At 34.8% G+C, this 16,099-nt stretch overlaps 1 protein-coding gene across 1 annotated transcript in view; it reads right to left on the reverse strand.

Annotated features, from left to right (window-relative positions):
• Window positions 1-5,638: 5,638 nt before the first annotated feature.
• The window catches only part of N (neurogenic locus Notch protein), a 328,538-nt gene continuing 318,077 nt past the window's right edge, over window positions 5,639-16,099 (reverse strand). The window contains exons 8-10 of the mRNA XM_067784145.1: window positions 15,714-16,023; window positions 15,139-15,621; window positions 5,639-6,167 (exon numbers count right to left, since the gene is read on the reverse strand). Of these exons, the coding sequence (XP_067640246.1) occupies window positions 5,824-6,167; window positions 15,139-15,621; window positions 15,714-16,023 (1,137 nt within the window). The 3' untranslated portion in view covers window positions 5,639-5,823. The remainder of the gene's footprint in view (window positions 6,168-15,138; window positions 15,622-15,713; window positions 16,024-16,099) is intronic.

Consider the following 16,099-nt stretch of genomic DNA (forward strand, 5'->3'; position numbering starts at 1 on the left):
TAAACGAAACGAAGTCATTTCGTTTCGTTTATTAACGTTAAGAACGCCAAATTAACGTTAATTTGACGATCTTAACGTTAATAAACGAAACGAAGTGACTTCGTTTCGTTTATTAACGTTGATTATCGTAACGAAATGATATCGTTTCGTTCGTTAAGCATGCCTGCCTAAAAGTATGCAAGGTTCGTTTGACTTAGAGGAAGCGGCACATTTTCACTAACGCACACACGCCCACGCATGAGTAACAAGTACCCGCTTCTATATTTCTGCGAGCCTGGTAAAAATGATCATGGCGATCGTTGTAAATGCGAAAATATCGAATGAGGAAAATAATTTCGGAAGGTCCCTTAGCAGATTTCTGTTTGCTCGTTTAACCAGAGGAATCGAAGGGAACACTGATCGAGGCTGTATGCCATTGTGAACGTTTTTTCATATATTATAGAAAATATAAAAAGGCATTAAAAGTAGAATTGTTTGTTATTCGGAATACGAAGGACGTACTCGGTGTTCCACGCTCCAAAAAATATATAAATAAAAACAATGTTTTCTATTTATTCGATAAAAATATGTAATGTTTTATTAATATCTTTTTAAAGATTTTCGCTTAATTACTTATTCTATTTCAAACTATTACTATGGAAAATAAAAATTTAAAACATATTTTTCTTGTAAAGTACTAATTTACATAATTTACCTTAAAAGCATTTTAAAAATTAAATGAAATAAAAAAATTGGAAAACGAATGAAAAAAGAATAAAATGCTGGCATAACTAAAATTTAAAAAAAATGTATATTAAAAATATTAAAACCAAAAAAAATTTATTAAATAGTTAAAAATTGAAATTAAAATAAAATATTTTTTTAAACTGCCTGCAAAACGTTTTAATAAAAAAATATTAATTAAAAATATTAAATTAAAGCTTTTTTCGCAAATCTTTGCGCCAACAAGTGCTTTTAAGTCACATTAAAAAAAATAAAATAAAAACAATAATAATAAAATCAAAACAAAAAATTAATAACAGCATACTTTAGTAAAAGCAACAGAACTGGCGCGCGAAAAGAAAACACAGTTACTCTATATGCATTTAAACAGCACTGCTGATATTTTTTTGTGATTTTTTTTTTAACTAAAAATATAAATTATACTACTAATTTGAAGCTTTAGTTATTAATTTGTAATAATTCTATGTCTTCGTTTGCTTACTGTATTTTGGGGAGCGCAACTTATTTACGGCAGATTCACACTGTCAAAAATTTATCAAAATATTAGAAAAAAAAAATATTTTAAAAATTACAGCTACTATTTTTTGTTTATAAATAACTGCTTAATATATATGTATATATTTAGAAAGATAAAATTTGTTTTAACTAAGCACTAAATTAAAAATCTGTTTGCCACCAATTAAAAACTTGATTTAAATATATATATTTGCTAAATATATATGCATTTAACAATTTATTACTGATTTTTATTTTAACAATTTTGCTTTAATTTACATGAAAAAATGTGTTGAACTGGCTAAAAACTAACTTCAACTTATTAAATATTTTCAATAATAAACTTTTTTAAACTAAAACTTAAAAGCTATGCTTAAGTCATAGACATGAGATACTTTTTACAGTTACTTGCTAGCATTTTTTTTTTCAAATAATTGTTCTTATTTAATTGTTAACACATATGTTTTTTTCATTTAAAAAATATTTTTTACGCTAATTTTACTTAATATTTTTATATATTTATTTTTCTAAGTTAACTTTAATTTGTTTTCAACAACAAATTTTATAAAATACCTAACATTACTGGAAGAGATTTTGCAACGCACTTAAGCCTAATGTTTTCTTCGTATTTTATATAAAGTAACGAAAACAATATTTTTTTAAAATTAACCTACTATGTCTTCAGTTTGTCGCATGCTTCTAAGCCGAAATTTTCATCTAATACTTTTTTTTTGCTAGCTTAATATTTTCTCATTTCGCTTTTTAATAATTTTCTATTTATATAATTTTCAATATTAAATTTAAAAAAAGTAAACGTTTAAATACAACTTTTTTAATATACATAACAATTAATTAAGCCATCAATACATTAACGGCGTGGATTTGGGTTGTGGAATCTACCTCATAAGGTAATAGAAATAAAACAATCAATGAAATTGAATTTGAAAAAAAAAAAGAAAAAATAAAAAATATATCAAAAAAAAAAAAAAAAAAATTATAGAATTGTAAAAAATAAACAATTTAAATTGAGAAGAATAAAATAAAGTACAGTTTCCGTGTTGCAACGAAGAACCAATTTAATAATGTGCTTGTGTAAAGAAAACGTATGAAGAGGTTAAAGTATGGTCAGCAATAATATTGCATCAATGCGAACCACGTAAAGAATTATCTGAAGTCTCAAATAGATGTCGTTTGGACATCATATAACACTAGCCTGTGCGACACATTTTCTTAATCACAAAATATGTAATGACGGCACTCGGAAAGATCTTCTATATTTTGAAAAAATCTTATTAAGTTGAGTAAAGGTACGTTATGAATATTAGCAACACTAAGGGGTACTGCCATCTCCAGGCCGATGCTAAGCAGTGACGTGAATTCACATCAATAATTCAATCATTATGTATCTACATAAACGAATCAATAATTGCGTCTACACATATGTACGTATACGAGCAGCGGAGAACCAATGCACAAACACATGCACATGTCTTATCTGAGTTGTCACAAGGGAGGGCAATAATTTGTGCAAGTATTACTCAAATGAGAAGTTATAAACGTAGTTGTGACTGGCGATTGTAGCTGAAACTAACTAGTAAGTTCTGGAATAGAAAAGCCTGGAAGTATGCAATGAGAAATCAAAAAGTATAAAAGGCGCGACAGTAGAGGCGAAGAGGAGTTTCATTTGAGCTATCAATCAGTTTGGCCATTTAAGCAAGCTCTTAGTTATTTATTCAACAGTTTAGCAATACGAACGTTAGTAGAAGGTTGCGAATAAGAGGATTTGCAGTAGATTCGTTACAATATTTTGGAATACTTCATTGGCGTGGTGGTTATTTGTGAACGGGTATACAGTAAGCAAGGATAACACTGCACTGGATAGGCACAATTGCGTTAAAACCTTACACCGAGTTGACCAGAAACGAAATCAGCCAGCCTTGGATGAAATAAAAAATCAAGGCATTGAGATATATTACAAATCAAAATTTAAATTAAATCATATTTTTTGTAATTAAATAAATTTCCAAGTTATTATTAGTAGGTTCCGCAACCCACACCAGTGTAAATAGTTATGCATGTATTGGTGATAAAAAGCTAGACTCAAAATACGAAATATTGATTTTATCGACTCCTGAGTGCGGACATGATATCGCTTACCCGATAATACAAATACTACAAGGTAAAAATTGTTCAAAAAGAAATGATCTAATCTAAATGTTATCCAATGCAAACGAATTAGACATTCTATTAGACAATGTATGCTAAGTAGAGCGCTTGAAAATCGACTACTCGAATAATCGATTAGTGGATTAGCAAAAGTTGCTTGGCAAAATAAACGATTATCACTAGTTGACTAGTTGGTTGCATTCGACAATTGATTGATTTCACCATTGTGTACAAAACAAGTGAAATATCTTTTCCGTCAACTCTCTGATAGGAGGTTCAAGATGGCAACGTTTTAGCGTTTTGGCAGCACGTTCAATATGGCGACGCACACGCTCGGCTCCCTTCAGCGTGTGATAGAAAGAGATACAGGATGAGATCACGATAGTCACTTTAAAAATCAGGTGATCCATTCTATTTGGAATTTTGATGTCTATGCAGAAGATATCACACTTGCTTTATCCACAATGGATTTGACCATTCGAATAGTTTTTTTTTTTAAGTTTTTCAATTAAATCTTTGATTTGAAGTTGTAATTATGAAGTTTTTATATATAATTTTTTATTGGCAAACAATTGAATTTATGAAACCGTCAGTGGTCGAATAATGACAGTTAGTGTTTTGAATGCTGGTTGAAATCGAATACCAGAGAGGGCGTTTTTGAAATAATATCTGAGAAAAAGCGTAATTTAACCGAATTTTGTGATAGAGCGTTCTTGAAACAGGGTGATATTCCACTCAGCAGGCGAGATATTGTCAGCATGGTTAACTACTGATACTCGTTAGATCTCAAACTTTGCGATTATAATTCGAAAGTAATTTCGCGCTAGTAGTAAAATTCGATAGATAAATCTAAATTGCAATATCGACGGGGAAAAAGTCGCTAACAAAGAGATATTGGGTAAGACGGCAATACGTAAGATCTTAAATCGATACAATACAGTAACTTTTTAATCGGTCGATGGTCGCTAGATTTAGCGACATAAAAGCCATCATCCCGTTGCAAAGATCCTGAGCCAAATAAACAATTTTACATGCATATGCAACAACAACGATTTGCAGTATGGTTCAATTTGTGAGCCAGATAATTTATTAATTTCTTGTCATTAGTTTGGTAACGCTGTCTTTAATAAACCTACTTTGTGTTGAGTGAAACACAGCGGCCACATCTGCCTATCATTACTCATGTGTACAAAAATATCACGACCACTGCTTCTTAAGTCTCCCAATGCTCCAAAGCATTCTAATGGCTAAAGTCTTCTTCGCAAAAAGTACCGGTATCGTGCGACAAAAATATCGGTGGGCATCGAAAATAGTGTGCCTATTGATGACCGGTTTATCAACCTATCACGGTTTCTCTATCTAAGAATGTGGTTGCAGAACGTCCTGCTGAAAATACGTAATATCAATACTATTTTGAGCCTATTTTTAAACACCATTGTACTCTGCTTTTGTATTAAAAATGTCATAATTTTTAAATTTCCTTGCATTAGTATGTAATAAATTCGATTGCGTATAACGTATGTATATACTTATAATGTACGTACGTAGTCCGTAGTACCTATATATGTACATATGTATGTACGATTCTGACAGGAGATTGAATTATGTATGAGTTTCTTTTTTGTAGCTGATTTTTTGTAATTGTTCATTATGCGGTATGTGGTATATATGTATGTAATATTAAATTGTAAACTATGTATATAATAACTATGTTTGTATGTATATATCAATTATGATTTTGTATAAAAAATAGTTAAGTTCTTTTGCTAGGTGCTGTATATATATTCAACTGTTTGTTGTTTGTGTTTTTTTTTATTATTATAGCAATAATAAAAAAAAATGCATATATGTATATATACACAATATACAAAGAGGCACCGTAAATTTACATAATCTATTTACTTTTATTTGTATGTATATGTGTAGTTTGTGTTTCAATAAAAAAATGCATACATAATGAGTTATGGCTAACTTCCTTTTTTGAAAAGGAAGCATCTAAGTCTCCATGCAGCTGTGTGCTAACAAGCGTATGCGTCTTTTTAAAAAAATTATCAACAACATTTTTATATCTAAACGCTTAGAAAGCACCACATTAATGCCACATTTGTTTTTGAAAATTCAGTTCGTTCGTTCTCTGATCGTTGAATATTTATTACATTGTTATTATTTAATAATTTACACACGCGGCGCATGCGCACGTTATTTCGAATTTTTCGATTGTTCATTTAGCGTTGATATTCTTTGTACAAAACTATTTTTAACTATGTATACGCTGTTTTTAAAATATTTGTATATTATATGGTAAATCTAGGATATCTAATATGTATATGATTACATAACAAACGCTCACATATAACTACATACATATATATGTATGCATGAAACGTTCATTAACACAGCAGCATCGCATCACAACAACACTACCACCTGCGTTTATTGTCAAATATAAATCGCCTCCGAACCCTTATTAGCCTGATGCCCGGATATGTAAAGATTATTACCCGCTGGCGATTGTACACCCTCCGACCAATCGGATGTAGAACGTGGCGATGAACTTGACCAATGGCCAGGCGATTCTGGTGAAGGCGTTGGATAGCTATCGAGCGTTTGTACCAAATGTTGTGGCGTGTTACCACCACCCGAATGTTGACTTGTCGGTGTTAGATACTGATAGAAGGCTTGATTGTTTTGGGAGGATGGCGAGAGCATATTTGTAGCGGGCGAAGAACCAGACATTGTACTTTGTATAGATGGTGGGTTCATTTGGCCGGAATGAAATGAATCTGTAGGTGAAACGAAGTAGAGAGAAATTAGAAGTGAATAAACAAGATCAATTTGTAATAAGTCTCGAGATTTTGGAAATAAAAAATTTCTTAATTTGATCAAATTTGGTCAAACTGTTGAAACAATCTCATCTAATTTGAGTGTAAGGACCAAATTAAAAAAATGGTAAAATTTAAAATTAATTTTTTTATTGTTCAAAGGGCATAGGGTTTGGGCTCAGGAAAAAAAGTTCCACCACGCATACCCAAAAAAGTAATTTTCGAGCCTGCGAAATTTAATTTTTTTTTTTTTTTACTTTTTTTCGACTTTGATTTTTAAGGTTTTTTTCATGACCTTAAACAATTTTTCATTAAAAAAAAATATATTTTTTTTTTTCAAAAAACTGTTATTGCCAACGTTTTTAGAGGACATTTTTGTGTCGGACAGGGTATATATATGAAATTTTTTTAGTACGTCACGAAAAAAACCTTAAAAATCAAAGTCAAAAAAATGGAATTTCGCAGGCTCGAAAATTATTTTTTTGGGTATGCGTGGTGGAACTTTTTCTTCCTGAGCCCAAATCCTATCGGATAATCGACGGCGCGATATCGGCTAACTTTCGTCCATACAAATCGACCCACCCTAATGATTGTGGAAAATCCCGACAACCGCAGCTTTATTTATCTATTAATCGTCAACTACCAAAAGCATTTAAATTTTACTCACACATTTTCGGTAAGTTTGAATGTAATTTGGTTATTAAAAAGTTTTCAACAAATTCCCTTCTTAAATTTGACATACCCAGTCAAAGTGTGATCTGCTGTCATTCTGTTCCCGATCTAGTAAACATCTTTGCACGTTTGACGATTTGCAACAATTAATTTCAATAATTATCGGTTCGTTTGAGGATTATTATGTGTTTATAATTCTTCGATAATCGTTTTGAAGTTATTGGAAAACATAAGATTCAATAGAAAACTTGATGAATATCGTGGACTAATAAAAATGGTAGCTGATACACGAATGGAATTCGAAGTTTATTAAAGCAAAGCATTGGAACTCGCCAGAAGAAGACAAAGAAAGTTACAGGCTGACGAATCACGTTATGGAGAAGTGAATTTGTCAGGTAGAGATAATTTTCGAGTCAACACTTTCAACATCATTCTTGATGACCTAGATTCTGAACTGCAGAAAAGATGCGAATCCTACGAAGTGATGAACAACAAATTCTCAGTTATCACTGAATTCGGCAGTCTTAATTCTAGTGAAATTCGTGAAGGTCAGACAATTTTAGGAAAATTTATCCCTAGACCTCGAGTCTTCATTGTGTGACGAATTAGTGCACTTCCACGCGTAAAATTTTGAATCTATTGGAGATCTTGCGGACAAACGAATTATACACTGAGTTCCCAAACGTGGAGATAGCATATCGAATATTTATGACATTAGCTGCGACCAATTGGAGCGCAGAACGTTCATTCTCATGTTTGGAGAGAATCAAAAACTATTTGCGGTCAACTATGAGTGGAAATCGGCTTAATAACCTAGCCATTATGTGCATTGAGTCGGATTTACTTGAACGCTTAGATTGAGAAGATTTGATCAAACAGTTTGCAGAACAAAAAGTCAGAGGTGTTTGCGTTTCATAAAATGTATCACATCCCATAATAAGTTAGCAATTATATTGTATGTTCACAGGAACTTTTAATTCCTACTACATTTTTGAATATTGTAAGTCAAATGATCGATGCATTATTTTAAATACAGGGCGGCATTTTAAGTAAATTCGGCCCTGAGTGTTGAGCATAATTTTATTCGTTATAACTATTTGATTAATCACAAAATAATTTAAATGACGAATTGTCTATGGATATGGAATTGAATTGAAGCTTTCTGCCTTAAAAAAATTACTTTCTTAAATTATCCGTTTAAATTTTTGCAATTTTCAAAACTATTTGTTAAAAATTCCTCAACAAATGATTTAAATAAAAACTTTTACTGGATCCCAGAAGATTAAATTATTAGTTCAGTCATCGACTAGCATTCGCCGCGTACGGTTGTATTTCAGTTGCATTCTCTCTTTGACTTTACCTTCCCACTTTGTGCAGTTTATTGTAAACAACAAATACCGCTAACTAAAATTCATTTAGCACATATTCAGCCCAATCACGGTATCCATCGTAGACTGTTTTGTCGAAATTGCTATCATACAATTCGGCCGTGTTTCCGAACGTCTCCGAAAGTAATAAGTAAATTCGAAATTCGTACAGTGGCATCACTGAATTCACTCGGAACGTAAACTTTTGACGTTTATTTGAAATTTTCTACGACAAGTTCTTGCCAGCGGAGAAAATTTACTAAACGCGAAAAATATTTAAAACAAACAGCCCAATCACGCAATCCATCGTAGCAATGTTACGAATCCCGAAAAAGCAGTCTACGATGGATTGCGTGATTGGGCTGATTGTGTTTTAGAGTGCTCAGGTGCTTTAAATATAGTGTAATCTTCGTTATCTTTAACTATGCCCCCCAGGGCAACAAGTCATGGGGGAAATAGATTTTCTATTTTAGAAAACAGCCCCAAAGCTAAAAAAAGAGAATATCCAAACCACTTGATAGTTTCCCTGACCTAAAACCCCCTGCTAACCTTCCTAATCCCAAGTACGTTGTAGTCTCTGCTACTGATGAAAAAAACCCTATCTCTTTACTCGTGCTTTGCTGTGAAAAGATCTCTAGAGCTCATTACCAAAAACATTGAAAAGATCACAGAACTTAGGGACGGCAGCCTATTGGTGCTAGTGAAAGACAAACAATCCGCTGATAAATTCATTTCTGCTAAACTACTACCAGGAATTTGTGAAATTAAATGCAAATTGCATGAAAACCTTAACTTCATCAAAGGCACGATTTTTGCACCCTACCTTACTATCCTTTCCGATGAAGAAATCACAAAGGAGCTAGCCTCCGAAGGAGTGGTAAATGTCTTCAAGTTTACAAAAATGGAAAATAACAAAGCTGTACATACTGGAGCAATACTGCTCACTTCCGACCTATACAAGCTACCAGATAAAATCGACATTTCATGGCACAAAGCGCGAGTAAGGGAATATTTCCCGAATCCTATGCGTTGCAAACAATGTCAAGAGCTAGGTCACACCAAAAAGCACTGCCATAAAGCTGCTTTGTGCCAAACATGCAGCTTCCCACCCCACGATGACAATTGCGCGCGCGTTCAATGCGTCAACTGCGAAGAAAAACACCCATCGAACTTTAACAAATGTGCAAAATTCCTTGAACAGAAAGAAATTTTAAAAATTAAAATTCAGCGTAGATGCACCATGAAAGAAGCAAAAGATGCCTAACAGGCACAATTTCCTAGAGCTTCAGCTCCATTCTCTTTCGCTGGAGTAACCAACCCCAGCAAACAATGATACCACTACACCAAAACAACAATTACTAAAAACAAAGTAACTAATGAATTACCTGAAAATAAAAATAATAAAACTTCTTTTGACAAAGAAGCAGATAACAACACTTGTGATTTCGATGAAGCCGCAAGTGTAGCAATGATAACCTCAGAAATTTTACCAACAAACCAAGACACCACAATTACTACCGAAAATAAACAAACAACAATCGATTCGCCTATATCTCGACTGAGTCAGCAATTGATTCAAAACAGCAATTATTACTTATTGCCAAATTCTAACATAGAATTTTCCAACGCAGATTCAGGAGACATCCTGAACGTCAGTTTTGCTAAAGATTATGGCCTTTAATGTTCTTCAATGGAACATAAAAGGAATACTCAACAACATGAATGAAATACACCTTCTAATAAAAGATCACTCACCTTCCATTATATCGCTTCAAGAGACACACCTACCATTCAATAAAACAGCGCCTATTTCTAATTCATACACAACATACTTTTACAACTTGCCAGAAAATCTGGCTAGCAAGCAAGGGATAGCCGTTATGGTTAGAAATGACATACCCCAAAAACGATTAGACGTCCAATCTCGATTAGCGACTATTGCTTTCGAGGTTAACATGAATGTTAAATTTACCATCATATCTACGTATATTTGCCCCAGCAATCGTTTAGCGTAAAAAACCTCTTCGACTTGTCATCTGGGGTTAACACAGATCTTTTATTAGTAGGAGACCTCAACGCATGGATTCCCTTGTGGGGCCGAGAATCCACCAATAAAACGGGGAAAAATAATCGAAGATTACTTGCTCTCAAATAACTTGATGGTGCTAAATGATATGGCACCAACACATTTCACAACACACCAGACTTTTACATATAATGATGTGTGCCTATGCTCCGCTAGTTTGGCCCCAAAAGTATCTTGTTCTACTCTCTCTCAACTGCATGGAAGTGATCATTTCCCCTTGCTCACCAAAATTCTGTTAGCTAGGTCAAACACGTGGATACCAAAACCAAAATTCATTATAGAAAAGGCAAATTGGGAGAAATTTCAACTCTCGGCCAATGAAACCATGAGCAAATACCCATTGTCCTCTAATGTAAACAAAGAAGCCAATGTGTTGAAAAAAATAGTACTTACAGCAGCACACTTATCGGTACCCCAGACCCACAAGAGAAAACGTACGACTGTAGTACCATATTGGTCATCAATCCTTCAAGCGTTAAGAGAAAAGAAACAGAAGCTTTGGCATATATATAAGAAACATAGATCTCCTGAAAATCTTGTTGAATACAAGAAAGCGAACGCAATTTTTAAAAGGGAGGTAAATGTAGCTAAAAGAGAGAGTTTAGAAAAGCTAACGGAGGGGATAACACCTTCCTCAGATCCAAACAAAATTTGGGCAAATATTAAAATGCTGACGGGCACATATACCCCTAATTCAATCAAAGCTTTAGTCACAGATGAAGGAACAATATGCTCCGCGACAGAAATAGCAAACCATCTTGGCGAGTTTTGGTCTAACTACTCTAAAGACTCTAATTTTGATGAAGCTTTTGTTTAACATAAAAATATGACTTTAGAAAGCGGTTACCGTAATGATACTCCATCAACGCAAGCGAAACTAATTGAATTGCCCATAACAGAATTCGAATACGATTTGCCGGTAAAAAACATGTCTGGAAAAACTCCAGGCAGGGATCGCATTTCGTACCCGATACTTAAAAATCTACCGCAGAAAGTAAAACAAAGATTAATTGCGCTCTACAACAACATTTTAGAACAAGGTTCATTACCACACACTTGGAAAAATTCCACTGTCCATCCGCTTCCAAAGTCGAAACAATGCACATCACGTGCTTCTGGCTATAGACCAATATCCCTAATTCCTTGTTCAAGTAAAGTTATGGAAAAAATCATAGCAAAGCGCATCATGTGGTTTGCCTCGTCAAACGGTCTCATCGATCCACACCAGGTTGCCTTCAGAGAAGGTCAAGGGACAATATTTGATATTTGAACACTTTACCACAACAGCTCTAGCTTCAAAAAACCATGTTTCCATCCTAAGCCTTGATTTTGAGAAGGCTTACGATAGAATCGGTGCTCATATCGTTCTTCGGCAACTAGCCGAATGGAAGATCGGAAATAACATATATAACTACGTAAAAGATTTTCTACCCAATAGCTCTTTTAGTGTCAAAACATGTAATAAGTATTCTAAAAATTATAAACTATTTAATGGTATACCTCAGGGTTCACCTTTGTCGGTAGTATTATTTATAGTAGCTTTCGATGAAATTAATAAAATCCTGTCTCAATACAAAAGAGTCCATAGGATTATGTATGCAGACGATTTGTTATTGTATTCCTAAAGTAAGGACTTATCGGTGGTCCAAAGCGATTTTTCTCAAATAATTTCAAAAATAACCAGTTGGTCAAACATTTCGGGAGCTAAGCTGTCATACAACAAATGTACAACTTTCCACATTTGTAATAAAAAGCTATGTCCATCAATAAGTCTACATTTTAATAATGTCGACTTTGTTAATAGCAGTAGTCTTAAGTTTCTGGGTATTGTATTTGACAAAAAGCTTACATATAAACTCCATGTCGAACATTTAAGAACAAGCTTAGATAAACGATTAAATGTAATAAAGTATTTATCATCGAAACACTATCTGCTGCTTCAAACAACTTTAATACGCATAACAAAAGCGCTGATTTTGTCAAAAATCGACTACGGTTTAACGATATACGGGCACTGTGCGCGCAGCATCATGAAACGCTTATAACCACGCTGCAGCTAGAAGAAGCTTGTTAGCATTCCCGACACCTCCAACACGGTGCATACTGACAGAAGCAGGGCTTCCGATTGTGGAAGAAAGAACTAATCAAAACAGCTTGAAGTTGACCCATAAGCTCCTACACTGCAAAAACGCGATTCTATGTGAGGCAGTGAATTCAGTTGCAAGAAATAGCAAAGTATTATGCCGTATTTCAGCCATTACAAGGTTCATCAACACAGCGAAGGAAGCAGGCATTCCTATTAAGCCGGTAAAAGTGAACTATAACACTCCTCCACCCTGGACTAATATGCAATCGTTTGTTATAACCGATATGAGCAGAAGCAACAAGAGTACCACACCGATAGCAGTTTATAGACAAATGTTTAAAGATATCGCAACAAAATTTGAACAGCAAGATTGGAAATTCGCATATACCGAAGGTACAAAAATTCATTCCACAACAGGTTTCGCGGTGGTAGATTCCAATCACAATACAATCACGGTCGGCCACCTACTACCATTCTGTTCTGTATACACTGCAGAAACTAGCGCGGTACTACGCGCAACTCAATTTGCTCTCGGCACCAAAGAAAAATACATAGTATGCTCAGATAGCTTATCGACCATACAATCCATCACAAATATGTCCAGTACAGATAGCCTGACAGTGGCAATACGCAAAACACTTTTACAAAGCAACAGTCGAATAAAAATCATGTGGGTCCCAGGCCATGTTTCAATAGCTGAAAATGAAGCTGCTGATGAAAGAGTTAAGTTAACAGCCCAAGAACCACTTATAGTTCAAAACTTTATCTCTAAAAAAGATATCTCCAAACTGGCTCAAATACACATACTTAAAGCAAAACTCGAAGATTGGAAGAAGTATATCCACCACTACTCGAGTGTAAACACCAGCGGAAAGAGTCCTATATTCCCGATTAAAGTCACCTGCAACAATTTGAAAACTTTTATCCGACTACGCATAGGACACACGGTTATTACTGAGGCTGTTCTTAAAGGATCGAGCGTGTCACAGTGCCCCTACTGTAATGCAGAAACCAACTCTGTGATTCATCTCCTCGACAGATATAACCATTTCGCAATAACCAGAGCAAGCCTATTTGGAAATACAAACCCTTCTAGTTTATTAAGAAATCATAACGCTGTATCTATAGACAAAATAAATGAATTCCTTAGGTTAACAATCTTAAGAAATTAATCTAGAGGTAATTATCTATAAGCCTATAGTTAATCTAAGCAAAAATGGTAACTTAAAAAAAAAAAAAAAAAAAAAGCCAGCCGAAGGTGTTCTTACTAGTGCTCCTTTTTCCAGTAAAGAAGGCATTTTGCGCTTCTTTTCTTCTAATAAATAAAATAAATTATTAGTTATAAAAATATTCGACGATTTGAGACATCAATAATTAAACGACTGAAATCTATGCATCAGTTCGAATAAAGTTGAAAAATGTTAAAGGAGAATTGAAAACTTCCAACTACAAAGTTCCAACTATTTGATCAATGAACTGAACAAAAATCTAAAACAAGTTAGGATACTGTGATTAATTCCAACGATTTGACAAAATAATCGGGATCTCACTCAAATCAAAACCAAAATTCAAACTAATATATGTAGAGAAGTTGGAGAAGCTCAATGCGATTAAATCCATAGCATTTTCACTAGAACAAAGGGAATGTCAAAGAAACATCTGGAAAAAAAAGATAGTGCATTCAACTACAAACGCAGCCTTTTCGTAGTTGGTTAAAACGCATTCTAACAACGGGTTCTAAAAACGCAAGGAAATATATATTAGATGAATTTTGACTTGAGGAAGTGTATATATAGTTTGAGAACCTGTGCGAACCTGTGCGAAGATGATACGTGACGTAAGTGGGCACTCTTGTGACACGCCTATGAAGACCTTAAGCTCTTACGAAAAACTCATAAAATGATCCCTTCATTGCAGAAAGTGTAAGGGTTAATCTACTTTGCATATCTTCCAAGAGTAGGTAAACTAGAGCTGGTAGTCCCAGGGGGAAACGCACTGATGTTTCGCGAACTTTGGTCTAAAGCTTAACCAGCTAAGGTAGGAATTGTACTTTGCATAGGTTATGTGCCGATATTTCCAGCACCGATGCAGAGAGATAGGTGCTACTGTTTTATTCGCAAAACCTTGGATAAATTATGTTATGGTTATGGTTGTAGTGTTTCCTGCCCACAAATTATTCCAATCGACATACGTGTTTGAAAAAGGAGGAAATTCCTTCTCTCAGTTGGGAAAGAAAGGTGGAGGCAGACTTGATCCTGGTATGGTACATATCTATGTGCCTGTGGTTATGTCTCAGCGACTGAAAGCTCGCAATGCATTGTAACTACAATTTCGGAGAAATTGTCGAGACTGCCTAACTGTGATGGAAGCTGCATCTCATTCGCAATCAAGTTTGCCAGTAACTGTAATTATAGACCCAATCGCAGTTCTCGCTCCAATCTCATTAAGCTTCGATATGTTCCTATACATTTTCTTGTAAGGAACCTGACTAAGCAAATGTAGACGTTCAAAAAACTGCGTATATTGCTACATAGCCGGCTATGCAACTCTATTTGATCTCCTTCAATGCTTCCAATTTGCGACAGTTATCCCGAAAATAAATAACGAGCGTAACTTGCTACACACCCGCCTAAATCAAAAAAATAAATAAATTTTGAAACCAAAGGCTGAAAGCGCAATAGTGCTCCTCAAAAACCTCAGAAATTTTTAAAATTTTCTTACCTGGCGATCCGCAAAATCCATTCAAATCCAAACCGGCTGAAGCAAAGTCGAGGCTCGCGAGTTGTTGCGGATGTTGTTGCACTGTTTGCATTATTGCACTGCCTTTCGCATTCTGTTGCTGCAGCTGTTGTTGTTGTTGTTGCTGCTGCTGCTGTTGTTGTTGTTGCTGTTGTTGCTGTTGTGGCGCCAACATCATACCATCACTACCCGTTGGTGATACAATACCCACACTCACAGGTGAACTTTGTTGCGACAAACTTTGACTGCTTGGCGATTGAAAACTCATGCTCTGCGGCGAATTTATAGACGCATTGCTCTGTGGACCATTTGTAGAATTACTATTCTGATTATTGGCAGCACCACCCAGTAGCGAGTTTACATTGTTGTTGGCAAATTGCTTCTGATGAGTCGCATGACGCATTGCTTGCATGTGTGTCGGTGAGGTGGGTAGGCTGGGATGTGATTTGACAGGCGAGGGAGAACCTGCGTGATCAAACAAAAAATGCAATGAGCCAAATTATAAAATTTCAGTGTAAGTGAGCGATTTTGAAAAGGAAAGAGGTAATTGCACTTACCCAAGTAAGCATGCGGCGAAAGCGCCATGCTGCTCTGCACCGAATGTGGTGGCGATTGATTCGAGTAGGGCGGACTCAATCCTTGCTCATGCCCTCCAATAGTGTTCTGTATGGTGTGACCAAGATTGCCCCCATTTCCGCCGCCTCCTCCGCCACCGCAAAGCGAATTAATGCTTTGCTGATTATTATTTTTCTGAGCCATCATTTCCTGATGAAAGGGCGAACCACGCGAATAAACATAATTTTCGATTTTAATTAAGTCCATATTGTTTTGTTGTTGTTGCACTAAACTTTGCATTGTTTGGGCATTCTAGAAAAGAAGAAAACAAAACATTTAATTAACACTTTGCTCAACTTTTCAATGCAAGCGCCATCAGTATGACCTC

This window comes from Eurosta solidaginis, chromosome 4 (genome assembly GCF_040869045.1).
Source record: "Eurosta solidaginis isolate ZX-2024a chromosome 4, ASM4086904v1, whole genome shotgun sequence".
In the NCBI taxonomy this organism is placed as follows: Eukaryota; Metazoa; Arthropoda; class Insecta; order Diptera; family Tephritidae; genus Eurosta; species Eurosta solidaginis.